This window comes from Mesoplodon densirostris, chromosome 4 (assembly GCF_025265405.1).
Source record: "Mesoplodon densirostris isolate mMesDen1 chromosome 4, mMesDen1 primary haplotype, whole genome shotgun sequence".
Lineage (NCBI taxonomy): Eukaryota > Metazoa > Chordata > Mammalia > Artiodactyla > Ziphiidae > Mesoplodon > Mesoplodon densirostris.
Window position 1 is genome coordinate 179,766,002 of NC_082664.1, and position 19,167 is coordinate 179,785,168.

At 42.6% G+C, this 19,167-nt stretch overlaps 1 protein-coding gene across 1 annotated transcript in view; it reads right to left on the reverse strand.

The window, feature by feature from the left end:
- The window catches only part of ST8SIA6 (ST8 alpha-N-acetyl-neuraminide alpha-2,8-sialyltransferase 6), a 128,671-nt gene extending 109,705 nt beyond the window's left edge, over positions 1 to 18,966 (reverse strand). Inside the window, exons 1-2 of the mRNA XM_060095492.1 lie at positions 18,866 to 18,966; positions 18,299 to 18,397 (exon numbers count right to left, since the gene is read on the reverse strand). Of these exons, the coding sequence (XP_059951475.1) occupies positions 18,299 to 18,397; positions 18,866 to 18,966 (200 nt within the window). The remainder of the gene's footprint in view (positions 1 to 18,298; positions 18,398 to 18,865) is intronic.
- Between the last annotated feature and the right edge of the window lie 201 nt (positions 18,967 to 19,167).

A 19,167-nucleotide genomic window follows, 5' to 3' on the forward strand; every position in this document is an offset into this window, starting at 1 on the left:
TCTGGGACCCCTACAATTCGAATGGTGGTGTGTTTAATGTTGTCCCAGAGGTCTCTGAGACTGTCCTCAATTCTTTTCATTCATTTTTCTTTTTTCTGATCTGTGGTAGTCATTTCCACTATTTTACCTTCCAGGTCACTTATCCATTCTTCTGCCTCAGTTATTCTGCTATTGATTCCTTCTAGAGAATTTTTAATTTCATTCATTGTGTGGTTCATCATTGTTTGTTTGTTGTTTAGTTCTTCTAGGTCCTTGTTAAATGTTTCTTGTATTTTCTCCATTCTATTTCCAAGATTTTGGATCATCTTTACTATCATTACCCTGAATTCTTTTTCAGGTAGACTGCCTGTTTCCTCTTCATTTGTTTGCTCTGGTGGGTTTTTACCTTGCTCCTTCATCCGCTGTGTATTTCTCTGTCTTCTCATTTTGCTTAACTTACTGTGTTTGGGGTCCCCTTTTCGCAGGCTGCAGGTTCATAGTTCCTGTTGTTTTTGGTGTCTGCCCCCAGTGGGTAAGATTGGTCCACTTTCCTGGTGGAGGGGACTGGTGTCTGTGTTCTCGTGGATGAGGCTGGATCTTGTCCTTCTGGTGGGCAGGACTGTGTCCGGTGGTGTGTTTTGGCATGCCTGTGAACTTATTATGATTTTAGGCATCCTCTCTGCCAGTGGGTGGGGTTGTATTCCTGTCTTGCTAGTTGTTTGGCATGGGGTGTCCAGCACTGGAGCTTGCTGGCCATTGGGTGGAACTGGGTCTTAGCGTTGAGACGGAGATCTGTGGGAGAGCTCTCGCCAATTGATATTACATGGGGCCGGGAGGTCGCTGGTGGGCCAATGTCCCAAACTCGGCTCTCCCACCTTGGAGGCTCAGGCCTGGCACCCAGCCAGAGCACCAAGACCCTCTCAGCCACACAGCCAGGTACGTGGGGAGTGTCTTGCCTTTTGGGAGGTCTGAGGTCTTCTGCCAGTGTTCAGTAGGTGTTCTGTAGGAGTTGTTCCATATGTAGATGTATTTCTGATGTATTTGTGGGGAGAAAGGTGATCTCCACGTCTTACTCCTCTGCCATCTCAAAGGTCCCCCTCAAACTCTTTTTCCAAGTCGTAGCACTTGCACTTCCACTGTTCACTGGCTAGTGCCAGCAGTCTCCAAGTCACATCTCCCACCTGCGTCTGTCGCCTCCAGCACAAGTGTGATGGTGCTCGCTGATTCCACCACCACCATTGTCCCAGTGAGCCAGTGGGGGGTCCCCAGGTGAGCTGGGATGCAGAGCTATCCCCCTGTGGCCCTCTGAGGCTCATTCCCCGACGGGAAATGGTTAATTAGAACACTCAGAACACCAAGTACATCTGCAGCTGTTCCTGCCCCTGATTTTGCCATAAAGGTCCTGATCTTCAGGGGCACAGAGGGACTCGCCCTTGGCATCCAGAAGCTAAAACTCAAATGTTAACCAGCTTTATCTTCTCACCTCCTAAAGACCCAAAAAACAAAAAACAAAAACCTAATGCATTCTTAAAGGTCATCGACAAAGATTATGAATCTTTCTTAATGCTGTAGCATTTCAACATGTCACAACCTTATTAAACCCTAAAAAGGAAAATTCACAAATTAATTCTGCCACTAAACAGAAGCCCCAGGGTGAAAACTCAAATCCTGACAATTGAGGGTAAGACTCCTTAGACAAGAGAGCTTATAAACATCATCGGCGGGGGTGGTAGGATACCCTCCGTGAGGTAGATCCCCGGAGTTACTGATCTCACCAATATAGTTTATTCTGTCCCCATTTCTCCAGCTTCACAGTCGCAATTTGCATCTATCTATGAGGTGCCCCGATATACCCTCACTCAGTTACCTGTGGGCTACATCAATATCCCCACCATGGGGGACCTGCCTGGTGGTCCAGTGGTTAAGACTCCACGCTTCCACTGCAAGGGGCACAGGTTCGATCCCTAGTCAGGGAAGTAAGATCCTACATGCTGCAGGGCATAGCCAAAAAATAATAATAATAATAAAATTTTAAAAATAATATCTCCCCACCATGTATGCAGACAGGACCTTCATGGGTTTGCTCTGTTCTCAAACACCAGCTATGGCCTTTGACTGCCAATATTCTACCGAGGCCAGAAACTCATGAAGTTATTGCACAAGACATTCAAACTGTGGTCCAGATTTTGACTAACCACAGTTGGGTCACCGCACCCCAAAAGATCCAAGACTCTACCACCTCAGTTTAATTTGGGGGCATCATTTGGTCCCCAGAAGGCTGCTCCAAACCATCTCCAGTCAATAACCTTACTTCCTGGCCTCTCAAGCCCAACATCTACTTGCCTATTTGGCTTCTGGAAGCAACAAACATCCCATCTACTCATTTCATTAAGATCTATTTAGGCAATCACAAGAAAATCAGGTCAATCTGAATGGAGGTCACCCCAATGACAGGCCCTGGAGGCCACCCCAAAAGCCACCCAGCTAACAATGCCACCAGTGGCATCTGGTGGTTTCTTTACTGTGGAAACTCTACACACTAATTCTCATGCTTTCTGGAGTCTCCTTGCCCGAGAAAGATGGCCCCTCACCTGGCCCCATAGGCCACGTGCAAGGTCGCCTGAGTCCAGGAGAAAGGGAATCCATTTATTTTATGGACAAGAGCACCACCATCCCATGTGAATCCACAGGGGAGTTACTTCTTCCCATCCCACTGCCAAGACATGGTAGATAAAGGATGTACCATAAGGTCAGTCACGTGGGCACTGGAGGAGTGCCTCAATAAACGTATCTTCATTGTCCATATTTTTACAGACTCCTTGGTGATAGCTAATGGGTCCACTGTTTGGTCTAACCAACAAGCACAAACTAGATTTCATATTCAGGATTGTTCCCTATGGGGCCTTCCACACTGGGAATATACTATTGCTTTTATACACTATATTAAAGGCTCCCATGACTCAGCTCATTCTAAAGGTCCCATGGAAAAGGCTCACTTTAATGCCATAGCTGACCAACTTGCTCACATTTATTAAGTAAACTCATATAGCACTCCCATTTCCTTGGCTCTAAGGGCCCAGTCATTGTGAACCTTGGATTCTTAAACATGGAATCAAACACCATGGTATCCCAATGCCACTGGCTGTAACCAAAACTTTACCTTCCCAATGCGATTTCTGTGGCCTGTTCTGTCCTGGCATCGTGGCCAATGAGGATTATACCAAGGAGCAAATGTCCCTTCATTCATTAGCAAATTGACTGTATTGAGCTGTTGCCCCAGTTTGTGGGCATAAGTCACTACGGCCTCACAGTGATTAGTACTTATGTGGGCCTACTTTGGGTTTATCCTTCCCAGTATGCTGCTGCTGACACCACTACTGTAAGTCTCACCAAAACTCTGTTAGTCCCCTTTGGGTCCCCCGATAGTATCCACTCTGATTGGGGTACACGCTACTCACTCAGTGTAGTCATGAGTCTTAAAGCAGGCATCACTGGGAATTCCATTCTTCTTACTGTCTACAGGCAGCAGTCCTAATAAAGAGTCCTAATAAAGAGACATATGACCTATTCAAAGACACCCTCATGATATTACAAAATGGACAGTGGTCTCCCAAATAAATCTCTTTTGCCCTCTGCCACAGTTACCTGGAACTCTTGACTTTTAAGTCTTATGACATCCTACCAAAATATAACAAGGGTCCCTCTTCTCCTCATTCTAGCCATAAGAGAGAACACTACTCACCTACAGATCTATTAAACCCAAGGAGAATTCCCTCTCCCACATAATAACACCTGCCCATTCTGCCATCCTTTCTCAAACCTGGAGCCCCGATGAAGGCAAATAAAAAAATGGGATCTACTGAAAGTGAGGGACCTTCCCCCCTGAACAGGCTATTCTATACGCCTTAAGAAAGCTGTCTGCCAAAGACCACTGCCCTCCCCTGTCCCCGATATGACCATTTTAAAGGTTAGCTAACTACAGGTCCCCCTTTGTAGGAAACAGATGTCTTGGTGCCTTCTTTTAAACTCTAACAGTGGGTCTCATCATACCCTGTGGTATAACAGACACACGTTTACGTATTTTCAACTGTAAAACACAGGCTCAACGTTCCCTGTCACTGTGTGCATCTTTCTATGAGGAAGGAAAGACCTTAACTTTGTTCCCAGCGCCAACATTCTGCAATAGGAGGTCAGCACTGGCTCCAGTGACTATGGCAAGTTGAATGAGGGGTTGTTACAGGACTCAGGATGGCAAAGCTCATGGTTTTCATAATAAGAAAAAATGAGGAATTACAACTCCCGGAGCCAAAGGGATACTGATTTTTAGTCACTCTTGTAATAATTCCTCAAATGTAAATTGCTTCAAGGTCTTAGGATTATCTGTGGACTCACAAGGCGTCTACACAACTCCTGTGGACTCCCTATTCTCTCCCTCTCTCTCTCGGTTCCTGAATTTTTCCTGGAGAGCCATCCTCCCCTCCCCCACCTCGGGACATCCCACTTTGTGTAATAAACCTTTCTTGGGTCATAACAAGGACTACTGTCATGAGCTTCAGGAGGGAGCTGCCCCACTCATGGTGGAACTACTGGAAGAGCCATCACAAAAGGTGTGACGTGGAGACCTCACTGTGGTTTTGATCTGTATTTCCCTAATGACTAATGATGTTCAACATTTTTTAATATGCTTATTGGCCATTTCTATCATCTGTATATCTTCTTTGGTGAAATATCTATTCAAGTCTTCTGCCCTTTTTTTTTTTTTTTTTTTTTTTTTGTGGTACACGGGCCTCTCACTGCTGTGGCCTCTCCCGCCGCGGAGCACAGGCTCCGGACGCGCAGGCTCACGGGCCCAGCCGCTCCGCGCGGCATGTGGGATCTTCCCGGACCGGGGGACGAACCCGTGTCCCCTGTATCGGCAGGCGGACTCTCAACCACTGCGCCACCAGGGAAGCCCCTTCTGCCCATTTTTAAATTGAGCTGTCTTCTTGTGAGAGCTCTTGATATAGTCTGCATACAAATCTTTTATTGGATATACAATTTACAAATATTTTCTCCCAATCTGTGGGTTATCTTTTTAATATTCTTAGCGGTGTATGTGGAAGCACAAAAGCTTTTAATTTGATAAAATATAATTTATCAATTTTTTCCTCTATTGATTACACCTCTGGTGTTGTATCTAAGAACTCTACCAAATTCGAGGCCACAAAAATTTTCTGTGTTTTCTTCTAGAAGCTTTATGGTTTTCGTTCTTAAGGCTATGAGCCATGCCGAGTTAATTTTGTGTGTCAGGTAAGAGTTTAAACTCATTTTTCTGCATGTAGAGCTCCAGGGGCATGTAGACACTACCCTCACTCCACCATCTGGAAGTCCTGCCTCTAAACTTGTTAATTAATTTAAATAAGTTTCATTTTAAAGGATTTGTTACACTGAATAAAATTCATAGATTTCTAAATTAACTTACAAAATTAATTACATTTATAAGAAAAACCCTGCAAGTTCCACACTTGAAACTACCCCCAAACACCAGCCCTCTACTGATTTTTATTGTCTTTATAGTAAAGATGATATAAAACAATCTTTTAAACGTGATACATGTCTTATTCTCACCACTCTTGAGAAAAATGGAGGAAATCCTATAGTGTTCAAAATTCTGTAAAATCTACACTTTTTTCAGATTGCTAGAGCTTTACTAAGAAACCAGCCCATAGTTCACATACATGAGTATTTAATACACTATACAATCAATTTTTATGTGGCAACCTTCTAGCTTAGAATATGCATCTTGGTTTAAAAGGATCTTCCATCAGAAGTCCAGCATAAATATGAGGAACACTAAATCTCTGCTTTGGCCATGCATTTTTTTAAATCATTATTTACCTAAAGTTACATTTCTATGAAAAGTTTCCAATGCTCTGTGAACTTTCAAAGTTCTCAAAACCCCACAGAAGCAGCAGTTCTATGATGGACTGCAGAGGTAAATGCTCACTAATCTCTAAATTTTTTATTAGAAAAAATTTCTCCTAAGAGTACAAGTATCATAAAAGTTCCCGTCTACTTATTCAAATTCTTTGTTAATGTATCAATATGTTCTCCCTTTAAGAAATGATTGCAGATATGAGTTTCCAACCCTCCAGTTTTAATCCACCCTCCAATTACAAAATTTTATTTGATATAATCACACACAACCACACAATTATAAATCGGGTTTTGCTAACATTGGTATTTTACCAAGGGAAGCTCGTTAAATGGCTCTCTTGCAATGCAACATGGTAACGTGTACCTTCAAAAACCTAGTACCGCTACTGACACAAGGCAAGAGGACTCAAATCCTAACACACTGGGGGTTCCAGATAACTCTGGTGAAAGAAACAGACAAGACACCGAACTTCAATCTATCTCATGAATAAAATTCCCCAGACATGGAAAACATGAGTATTTTGCAGCCCCAAAATAAACAAGGAGTATTGGATAAACTCCCAAATCAGAAACACAAAAATGTGCCCACAAGCTTAATGTGCAAATAGTGAAGCTATGGTGACAGATATAAACATGTAAAATACGGATGTTCCCCTGAAATAACAAAGTAGCACATATGCTATAAAAAAATACACTCCAGACACAAAATTTTGGATCACACATTTTATCCCACAGAGTAAGGAAATAATGAGGTATAATCTCAAAAAGAATATATGGAATATTGAGTATATCCTTCCGAGACAGCACGTGAGGGTACCACGTGAATCCAACCAAGATTCCAGGAACCAGTGAGAGATTTTAATCAATTTCAAAATTAATGGTCTTTACAACCTACAACGTTAGTTTTCTGGAATACCACCGTTTAAAAATTATGTGTTAGAGAATTCTAGTGTTTTTAGAACTAACAACTGTAACTAACAAGATAATGGGAATTATTTTTCAATAATTTCAAAAGCTCAGGTTATAACCTATAAAATTATCTTTAGAAATAATATGCCCATGGATATGACTGTTCCCAAGAAATTACTGATTATCTACAGCATGTATTCATAGTACTTCGTGGAACAAAATAAAGCTTTTTAAATCTGAAAGTACAGACAAGATAGATTTAACTGCCCTGGATAAGCTAACTCTCTTACTGAGTACAGATAAGTATACTAAAGCCATAACCATCTTCTTAATGGCAAAAGGAGACATGAAACAAGACACCAGGATGCAAGAACACTTCCCTAAAGTTTACTCAAAGCATCAATTGCTCTTTATAGAGCCTCTTTTTCGGCCCCCAAATGAGAGGTCGTAGAACCTTTGCCCCCTGAAACCACAGAGCAGCTTCTATTAGTGGCTCTAAAAAGAGTAACTTCTCCTGGCAGATGAGGAGATATATTTATTTCCTTTTCTTCTCGTCACATCCCTTCTGCTGTGTCCTAGCCTCACCTCTCAATATTTCCTCTGTTAGTACCTAATCCTTCAAAATGTTTGTGCTTCTCTATAACTCCTGAAAAAAAAAAAAAAAACTTTATTCCTTCCCCAGGCAGTCAGGCTTTGTTTCTGTTGTTTCATCCTAATGCCTGCTGGTTCAAGGAATATGTCTATGAAGGGAACAGTGAATTAATACACAAGTCCAGACAGCGCTAAGGCCACCTTGATTTACATTGCAATGGAACTGCGCTGGGTGCAAACAGTATTGTCTGCTGACTGCTTAATGTCAGCTCTGAAGTCATAAAAAGAAACACCCCGGCTCTTGGTGAAGAGAGGCCCTGTCAAGCAGGCAATGGAGTGATATGAAACAGAAAATTAAATTCCATCTCCAACCACCTCTGAAGTGAGAGTTGGGCCAATCACACACCATTTCTTCCTGAACTCCTGATCCCCTGTCCACTTACCCTACAAAGCAAAGGAAAGAGCAGAACATTTCTTCATGTCTTGCAGGTTCATCCTGGCTTTGCTGTCCACATGTCGATGTGCCCACAGAAGCCTGGCAGGGACTAAAGGCTGTGTTCTGAAGCCCTCTCTCTGGGTTGCCTCCCCCTGGACAATTGTGCCCTGCAGCTTACACCAGACCAGAGCAGCCAAAGACATGACACAGGCACCAGGGAACGGAGGGACTGAAAAAACGTCAATCTGGGAAGCACCATACATCCATTTTCAAACGGGGAACACCAGAAGTGCAGAAATGGAGGAGAACCCCCTGTATACCTTTAAAAGAAGAGCTGCAATTAACACATAGGATTGGAAGTAGGGAAGGAGGCAGAATGCAAGACGTAAAGCCTCATTTCAAATGAACCCAGCAACCAGACTCCAAGCACCTTTAAAACATACTGAATTTTCAAAATCAGGACACACAGAGTACCATTACTTCTAAAAGCAAAGAAGTAAAGATACCAATTCTCAAAAGTTACATTTAATAGCCTTCATCTACTTGGAGGGCGGGGTGCAGAGGAAAGGGGTAAAAGGGTGAATAGCAGCTGTTCCAGAGTTATGTGTAGCTCTACAGCCTTTTTTTTTTTACAACCTCTAGTTCACGCTCATCTTGAATTTTCTGAAGCTCACAGTTAGGATCCCAGTGTGACAGGAGAGAGGCAACGAGGCCTGATTCTCCCTCTTCAGACTATTTGCATTGTTATGGAAGTCCACACATCGACACAAAATGACAACCACACATTCTGATGGCAACAGATAGCTGCTTTAGAAATGTGTCAGGTTGGGAGAGGAAACGTTATTAGCAAGAGGGCAACACATGGAGAAATTACCAGCAGCTGATGTAAATCTTCACCCCTGAAACAGAGCAGGTCTAGGGAGAAAAAAAATTAGAGAGGTTTTGATCTTCCTCCCACTGCCTATCTTTATTTACCTGAGCGTGGAGAGCCTGCCCCAACCAGAAAATCAGGTGGCTGCTCCCACACAGGAAGGACCTGCTTCCGGAAGCAGCAGGAGCTGGTCTGGGTGCTGCTGTACCAGTGCTTACGCACTGCTGTCCTTCTACAGCCTCTTGAGATGATACCACCATCATAGCATAGCACAGCACAGCATCCTATACCATATATTATATCATTACCATATCATATCATATCATTACCATATTATACCATACCATATCATACCATACCATATCACATCATTCCACACTATATCATATCATACTATAGTGTATCATTACCATATCATGTCATTTCCATACCACATCATATCATATCATTTATAAAGCAGCACTGAGGGAATGGAAGGCGAAAGAAAGGGAATCAGCCATCTCACACACCCTGGGATGTGAAGGGGGTGGTAGATATGGGGAGAGCCCCAGAAGCCCAGCCCTTTCTGGATTTCCGGTGACATATGTCCCCCACCATCCCTGGCAGCCGCAGAAATCCAGGCTGATTAGGATCACTCAGGAATATACACACTTTCTGACAGTCATGAGGTCAAGACAGGGTAGCAAGAGATAGCTTTAAGGTCCAGTATGTAAAAAGTCAAATAAGTAAAATTTATGTTACCTGTATTTTGCCAGATTTGTTTTTCAATTCAAATTTTTTAAAAATCAGACATTTGTTTAAGGGCTAAATGGCTCAGCCTCTCGTCTGGTGGACGCTCTGAGGAGGGGGATCTTTCAGCCCTTGGTGGGAGCCACTAAGGGTTCAAAGGCATTCTTTCTGATGAGCACAAGGCCAGAGAAAGGACTCCTCATTTGGGGATATATAAATTAAAAAACAGGCCCCCCAGGAAGGATAAATTAGGAGTATGGCATTAACAGATACACACCGCTATATATAAAATAGATAAGCAACAAGGATTTAATGTATAACACAGGGAACTATATTCAATACCTTGTAATAACCTATAATGGAAGAGAATCTTAAAAGATATATATATTATATATATATATTATATATATATATATATATATATCTGAATCACTTTACTATATACCTGAAACTAACACAATATTATAAATCAACTATAGTTCAGTAAAAAAAAAAATAGGAATAAGAATAATACCTACCTCATCAGTTCTAATGCATGCAATAAATAAATTAACATAAGTTAAAAAAGCCTCCCAAGTTATAAAACGTATTAAAAGATTCTCTAACTTAGGGATAGAACATTATTCTTAAGATGCAGAGAAAAATCATACTTCAGAAAAGCATTTACTGTAAGAAACAGAAGAAACCTTTAGAAAGCATTTGCTTCACGTTCTCAAGAATATACAAGAAAATATGAAGAAATGGAAGGTGGGGTTTAAAATGTGATTTATATGCTTTCTAAGATATAAACTGAGCTGATAAGAAGCAGGCTGAAAGAAGGAAAAAGTTGTAACATCTAAAAATGTAATAGATATACTGTTTTAGACAGGGCAAAACAGAATTGACACGAAGAGAAAAATAATTCAGGAAAGTAGAGGACACATTTGAGAAGCCATACCAGAGAGCAGAGGAAAAGGACAAAGAGAAAAGCAGACTCAGAAAGAGAAGTGAAGTTGTTTACACAGGACCGGGATGGTGGGTAAGAGGTATAGTGACGGAATATAGAAAGTGAAGACTGTCTTCTCAAAATAAAAGCAGACTCTGTGGAACACATCGAATAATCAAAGGTATACTACATAATTTTTTACATTTAAAAATAACCTGGTCAGTTAAAAATGCTTATAGACAAAATTAATCAAAAGAGGTAGCTGTAAAGACACAGCACTGTGGATTTTTTAAATTTTCAGTTTAAGAAAAAATCCTGACAAGATCCAGTAAAACAATCAAATAGGTTACTTTTGAAGAAATAATATCACCTTTATTTCCTCTCTCAGAGTCCTAACAGCCAGAAAATAGAGGAATATCTTACAAAAGTTTTAAGATGAAAAATTTTAAAAAGTGGCGTTGTGATGCAATAATTCACTACTCATGGAAACACTACTATCCACATTCCAAAGCTAAAACTATTAGAAGAAAGAAGACATGCCAACTGACCAAGAAAGGAATGGAAACAAAGAACTAAAGAAATGAGGAGAGGATCATTTAGAGACAAATGTCAAACACTGAAAAGAGAATCTAAATGGTATTTTTAGATTTGTAAGCAATCGTTTAATTCAAATTTAAAAAACAGTAATTTTCAAAGGAGAAAGTATATAATAGAATAATAGTAACTTAATAAAAAACCCACCCCTTTTGCAATGTGCTAAAAGAAGTTCTAGAAGGAGGAAAGATTTAAATATTTTAAAATGAGAGATGTCCACTTATCTCAGGGTACTAAATATATCAATAAATTATCAATAAATTAATCAATTCAAAAGCAGAATTGACAATAAAAAGTAGATATAAGTGACTTGAATATAGAAAAGTTGAAAACTTCTACAGATTAAATAACCACAGGCATAATTAAATGTTAACTATATTAGAAAGCCAATTTAAATGCATGATAAATAAAAGTTTGATACTTTTGACGCTTATAAACCTCTTGTAAATCAACAAGTAACTAGAATATCTTTATAGTAAAATAGACAAGGCTATGAAGAGCCAATTTAAAAAAAGAAGAAGATGAAGAGGGTGTGGAGAAAAGGGAACCCTCCTACACTGTTGGTGGGAATGTAAGTAAGTTGGTGCAGCCACTATGGAGAACAATATGTTCTTCAGAAAACTAAAAATAGATTTACCATATGATCCAGCAATCCCACTCCTGGGCATATACCCAGACAAAATTATAATTCAAAAAGATACATGCACCCCTATGTTCATGACAGCACTATTCATAATAGCTAAGACACAGAAGCAACCTAAATGTCCATCAACAGATGAATGGATAAAGAAGATGCAGTACATATATACAATGGAATACTACTCAGCCATAAAAAAGAACAAAATAATGCCATTTGCAGCAATATGGATGCAGCTAGAGATTCTCATACTAAATGAAGTAAATCAGAAAGAGAAAGATAAATACCATATGATATCACTTATATGTGGAATCTAAAATATGGCACAAATGAACCTATCTACGAAACAGAAACAGAATCATAGACATAAAGAACAGACTTGTGGTTGCCATGGGTGGGGGTGGGGAGAGGGATGAGCTGGGAATTTGGGGTTGCTAGATGCAAACTATTACATTTAGAATGGATAAACAACAGGGTCCTACTGTATAGCACAGGGAACTATCAATATATCCAATCTAGTGGGATAAACCATAATGGAAAAGATATTTAAAAAAGAATATCTGTATGTGTAAAACTGAGTCACTTTGCTGAACAGCAGAGATTGGCACAACTTTATAAATCAACTATACTTCAATTTTAAAAATTTTTAAGTAATAAAATATTTAAAAGAAGATGTAAATGGTCAACAAACATCTTAAAAACTAAACACAATGGTAAACAAATAAATACATATTAAGACAACAGTGAAATACTATTCTTGAGTATGAAATTTTAAAAAGTGAAAAGAAACTCTAATGCACAGAACTAGCAAGAATTTGAGACAATGGTCACTCTCATATACTGCTTACAAAAGAATAAATTGGAACAGCTATTGTTGTTGGACAAGTCATAGCAACATTTTCACATTTTCACATATTCTTTGATCAAGCCCCTCCACTTCTAGGAATTTATCTGAATAATTAAGATTGTGTGTAAGGCTATAAATTTGTTCATATTAGAGTACACATCAAAATCAAAAATAATAAACAACTGAAGTGACCAAAGGGAAGAATAAATTACAGTACGTGCATACGTTCAAACACCATGCTCTAAAAATTATGTTGCAGAAGAATACTAATGACATGAAGAAAAGCTCAGATGTTGTTAAAAAAAAACGTTACTAATCCATTCCAAAATATGCATAGCAAAATTACTAGATATGTGCATATAAAACTACTGAAAATATGAATACTAGCATTTTTTTCGACATTGAAATGACAAGTGGTTTTCCTTCTCAGTGTGTTCATCTAAAAACATACAATAAAATCTCTGCAGTAATACTCCCTACAATAATATGAGTTGGGATATAACATGACTGACTTTTGATGTCTGCCCTTTACTGAACCCCAGTTCTCAAGAGGGACAAATCAAGTTCTACTGCAGGGAGAAAGGGTCACAGGGAATGGAAAGAAAGGTCATTAATGGAAATAGCAGGCGAACCTCTCTAGGAAAGCAGAGAAGTGGAAGTAGGGTTCCCACAACTCTGGTGGACTTGTAGTCCAGTCCTCCCAGACGGGCCAGTGAAAGAGGCACCAACTCAGCAGGACATTCAAAGAACAGTAGCTTCTATCCAGAAAGTCCCAGCCAGCCACAGGATCCTGAATCATCACCGTGGATATTAAAGCCAAAATGGACACTGCCACTAAAAGATGGCAAACCATAACCTAGACCTAGATAATTCCCATGGAGGGACCCTGGAATTCCAAGCCAGATAGTTACATGCACTTGCTCTGGCCATGTCATTAATGTCACAATAATTCAATCTCTCGTGTCTAATGACTGAATATTTGGGAGCTCACTTATAACATTATGGCAGGATTTTATTTGGTGTCTTTTATAATCAAAAATGAAATTAATATTATTTAAGAACACATGTTAAATTAATACTTAAGAAAAAAAAATTCCAACCACTTGGAAATTTAAAAGTACTCTCCTAAAAGACAGGCTGAAAGCTAGGCCTCTTGCACCAAACAGACAAGCTGTGAATGCAAAGGAAAAGTTCGTGAAGGAAGTTAAAACTGCTACTCTGGGGGTGGGGGAGACTACTTTCCTAAAGAACTATGGACGTAAAATTAAAATGTTCGGGCCTCCCTGGTGGCGCAAGTGGTTGAGAGTCCGCCTGCCGATGCAGGGGATACGGGTTCGTGCCCCGGTCTGGGAGGATCCCATATGCCGCGGAGCGGCTGGGCCCGTGAGCCATGGCCGCTGAGCCTGCGCATCCGGAGCCTGCGCGTCCGGAGCCTGTGCTCCGCAACGGGGGAGGCCACAACAGTGAGAGGCCCGCATACCGCAAAAAAAAAAAAAAAAAAAAAAAAAATTAAAATGTTCTAATGTAATTATAAATAATTTAGAATATATTTTTAAAAACCAAAACACTATGTATCCAAATTTACAGAACAGGTGCAAAGCTGCATTCAAAGGAAAATGCATAGTAGTAAATATTGTTGTTACAAAGAAAAAGGGAAAAATCGATAAATGAAGCATTCACTTCAAAACATTAAGTTGGAAAAAAAGGAATGATATTTTAAGATTAAAAAAACACAAAGGAAAAAAAAAAACCAAACAACCCCCCCAAAAAAAACAAAAGCAACACATAAAGGAAATAGAACACGGAAATACATCAGAAGTGAGAAATAAATCCAAGGGCTGTTTGTTTGAAAAACAAACAAACCAATGATGCAGATTGACAAAGTTTACTAGAAAGAGAAACAATCCATTGTGATGGGGTCATATTTTGAGAATTGTTAGTATATTTTTCTCTTTTGTCTTTCTGACTTTGACATGACTTTTCCCTAGTTATTTTGAAGCATTCTTTGGAGGAGTATAAAGAGATAAAGACTTTTTCCTAAAAGAATGCAAAGAGAAAGAATAAGGTAATATTCAGCTTTGGACAAGCGAAATAGGATGTGCTACAGCCCCAAGAAAAGATTCTCTAAATTCCTCCCATTATGCCTCTTTAGCACATTAACTACCTTACCTGCAAGACTCAGCTCCTGGAGCTTTCCCAATTTTTTTTTTTTTTACTCCCAGTCCCCACAATGTACCCTTAAGGCTCAGGTTTGAGTCAGGACAATAAAAAAGAAACTTATGATGCAGGGGAAGCCTGCACATTTCCAGCCTAGAGCAAAGATGGAAAGAGAAGAAAGAAAGGAAAGAGAGAGGGCTTCCCTGGTGGCGCAGTGGTTGAGAGTCCGCCTGCCGATGCAGGGGACACGGGTTCGTGCCCCGGTCTGGGAAGATCCCACATGCCGCGGAGCGGCTGGGCCCGTGAGCCATGGCTGCTGAGCCTGCGCGTCCGGAGCCTGTGCTTCGCCACGGGAGAGGCCACAACAATGAGAGGCCCACATACCGCAAAAAAAAAAAAAAAAAAAAAAAAAAAAGAAAGGAAAGAGAGAGCTTTGGCTTGGAGAAAGGTGAGGGTAACAACAAGGGTAGATGGGGCTTTGTCTCCTCCAGTTAGGACTCTGGAAAAAGATCACTTCTTGGGCAGTCTTCCACTGCGAAACTAACTTAACACAGGGTCACATCCACTTTGTGGGGCAAACAGAGGGAGGTCCTGATACTTAAGTTTCCTGAACCAGCCTTGGTTCGTGTATGTTTAGATAGGGCCCCAAAATAGTGGGCAGACGGGCTAGAACTAGCCAGCGCCAGCTAGAGCTGGGTGAGGTAGCATTGTAGCAAATGTTGCAGAGGACAACTCAGGATGGAACTAAAAGAGAATCTTCACCGGATCCCTGAAATGTAGCATTAATGGGAGCTCAGGTGAGACCAAGACAGTGGAGAGCACCAGCAGGTGGAAGGCCTGAGGGAGAAGACTGAGGCACAGACTGCAGCTTTCATCGCTGGCTATCATCAGGGCACCCATCCAGCAGATGGGAAATGGACGACATCCCCTTGGAGGGTAGAGGGTCAAAGGACACCAGGATCATGAACGCCACCTCTTAACTCTACCACCACACCTCAGCCCCTCTCCCCCTTAGATCTGGGTATCATCTGAAAGTCAGAAAAGATGGTGGAAACAATCTGAAAGAGTGAGCATTTGCTCCCAGAGAGAGTAAACATACCAGAAAGAGTTGCTTAAGTTGGCACATCTGACTAAGCTTTAACCTGGACACACACACACACACACACACACGCTCCATCTTGCCCAGCACCTGTGAAAGACTACACAGCAGGGAGATTAAGAGTGTGGGATTCTGGATCCACATGGCCTGGGTCTGACTCCTGGGTCCACAGTTTGTCAACTCTGTGACTTTGGGCAGTTGACTCCATCGGCCTGTGCCTGTTTCCTCACCTATAAAGTGAGGATCTTAAGAGTTTCTCTTAGTATTTTTTGAAGATTAAGCGAGCTAATAAATGTAAAGGACTTAGATCAGTGTCCACAATAAGCATTCAGTAAATGCTGTCTATCCTTATTGTTTTTAGTATTATGATTATACTATTACTTATACCTTCTACCTACAGCTGGGGCTCTTGGAAGAAGATCAGACCAGCTACAGAAAAATCAAAATTATAATTTCTCTACACAACCGAGTAGTAGGGATTAAAATTTGCACCCCTGCCACATAAATCATCCATCATAAATGATAAAGGGGATATAAAGTAGATCAAAAGACAAGTTTTGAAAAATACAACAGAATGGTACAAAATTAAAAACCTTAATAAAATGGACCACATTCCGAAAAAAATATGAATTACCTGTATTAGCTCAAGAAGTATGCCAAGCAGAAAGAAGTACGCCAAAAGAAGCTGAAAAATTCATCCAAAAATTACCTCCAAAAAGGCCTATGACCAGATAATTTAATTAGTATATTCTTTCTAAGTCTTCCCTAGGGACAACACCAGAATGTATAACAGTACCAGGACTTGGAAAAAGATGCAATGCTCCCCAATTCACTGGAAAACTACTACCTATAATACACAACCCTGCATAAAGTAAAAGTACAGGCTAATATTTTTCTCTAAAGCTTTGTTACCCAAGGATCTCTCAGTGCCCCTGATACGCTGTGAGATTCCAGTAGGAGGCTGCAGAAGGCAATGTCGTGCTGCACTTCAAGATTCCTTCTGGGATCCCCCAAACCCTTCTGATGCTCATGCAGGAACTACACCAGAGCCTTAAGTCATGCAGTCAGAAAATTAAGATGGTCCAAGATCCAAGAATACACAGAAAGATACACAGGGGAAAAGGGATTTACAAGACATAGAGGAAAAGAGACAGTATACAAAATGGGGAAAACAGGGACTTCCCTGGTGGTGCAGTGGTTAAGAATCCACCTGTCAATGCAGGGGACACGGGTTCGTGCCCTGGTCCGGGAAGATCCCACATGCCGCAGAGCAACTAAGCCCGTGCGCCACAACTACTGAGCCTGCGCTCTAGAGCCCGTGAGCCACAACTACTGAAGCCCGTGCACCTAGAGCCCGTGCTCTGCAACGGGAGAAGCCACGCAATGAGAAGCCTGCGCACTGCAACGAAGAGTAGCCCCTGCTCACCGCAACTAGAGAAAGCCCGCGTGCAGCAACGAAGACCCAATGCAGCAATAAATAAATAAATAAAATAAAATAATTTATTAAAGGAAGCAAAATAGTAGCAAGGCTGAGGCTCAAAGCAGTAGATCCTGCTGGTGAAAATGTAAAATGGTTCAACCCATCCAGGAAGCAACTGGCCAAATGTATTGAGTACCTAAAATGTACATACTCTTTGATCTAATCATTCAACTTCTATCAATCCACCTCGGAGAACTGAAAATGCAGATAAAGATTTACATACAAGGATGTACTTCATAGAATTATTAATAGCAAACAAAACAAAACAGGAAACAATCTAAGTGTCCAAAAATAAAAGTTATATAGATTATGGTGCATTCATACGATGAATTATGCAACAATTAAAAGCAATGTTTTGCAAAAAAACATTGTAATAACACTTATGTCTGATTTTTAGGGAAAAAAGGCAGAACAAAATACAATGTACAATCATAAGTATATTTCATAAATACATGTACATGGGAAAAACTCCTGGAAGAATATAAACCAAAACCTTAATATGATCTCTGGGTGGTGGGACTCCGAATGAATATTTTTAAATCCATTTCTCATGTCATCTAACTTTCTGCACTAAGAATGGATTTTTTTACGACAGGTTAAAAAGAAAAGATAAAACCCAAATAATTGTTGCACATAGATAAATACTCCTAGGAGTAACAAAGAAAAAAATTGTCTCCATTCAGCAAGGACAAAAACATTCTCAACACTGAGCACAGAATTCCACGCTCCCAAACGTGAATCTTACACCGGTGCACTTGAAAGCATAAAGACACAAAGCAAACCAACCAAACCTCTCGAGAGACAGGCTGAGCTGCTCCTCGAGGTTTTCAGCACACCATTATCGCGAGGGGAACTCAGCACCTATTTTTTTCAAAGTGCAGCTGCTTTCGTTCTCCGTTGGTTCGAAGAACATCCACATCGAGGGACAGGCTTTACAGGGGAAGGCTGAGGGAGTGTGAGAGTTACACGCGCGAGTAGGCACACATATCCTCTCTCTCTCTCTCAAATCCACTCAATCGTGTGGTCCCAACCAGACACCTCGAAGCGAGCCCCGCGGTGCAGCCGCGCCCCATCCCCGAGCCGCGGCCGCGGAGCTCCCTCCCTCCGGCCGCCCGGCGCCGCGGGTACCTGTTCCTGGTGCGCGGGGGCCGGGTCGGCGGGCTCCCGGGCGTCCTCGGCGCGGCGCGGGTGCCGTGGATGGCCTCCCTGCTTTCCTCCACCAAGAACCTGCACAGCCGGGAAGCAAACTAAGTTGGGGAGCAGTTGGCTGGCAGGCTCGGCCTCGCGCTCGCAGCCCAGCGGCCGGGACATCCTCGCGCGCGCCCTGGCTCCCGGCGCAGCTCCCAAACCCCGGAGTTTGCGAAGAGGCTCGGGGCGGGAAGAAAGGGAAAGCGCGGACCCGCGAGGAGAGCCCGGGTGACCGACGGGGAACCCGACGGCAGGTCCGGCGCCGCAGCTCCCTCGCCGCCCTGACCGGTCCCCCGGCGCCCCAGCCGGTGCCCGGCCGCGGCTAGCGTCGCCCCTCCGATACCCGCCACTCACCCAGCCCGCCTCGCGGACGCCCCCATCCCACCCCACCCTCAGGCCGCCGCTGCCCGTCGGCTCGTCCTCACAGCGGCCGAAAGTCCGCGCGCCCGAGAAGAACGGGGGGAGGGGTCGGTCGGGGCCCCCACGAGGCGCGCGGCGGTGGGTTACCTGGGGCGGGCGGGCGCGTCGGTCGAGCACCAGAGCAGGCGCAGCAGCAGCAGCAGGAGGAGGCTGGCGAGCAGGGCGAGCAGCGCGCCTCCCGGCCGCATCCTGAGCCACGGGCGCAGCCGCCGCCGCCGCCGCCGCCGCCGCCGCTGCCCCGGCGAAGCGCAGCCCGGGCGGCCCCGACTCGCGGCTCCCGCCGCCGCCGCCGCCGCAGCCGCAGCCACGCACACCTCCAGCGTTCAAGGCGGCGGGGAGGGGCGGCGGCGGGGAGGGGTGGCGGCGGCGCGCGCCCCCGGCCCGGCTCG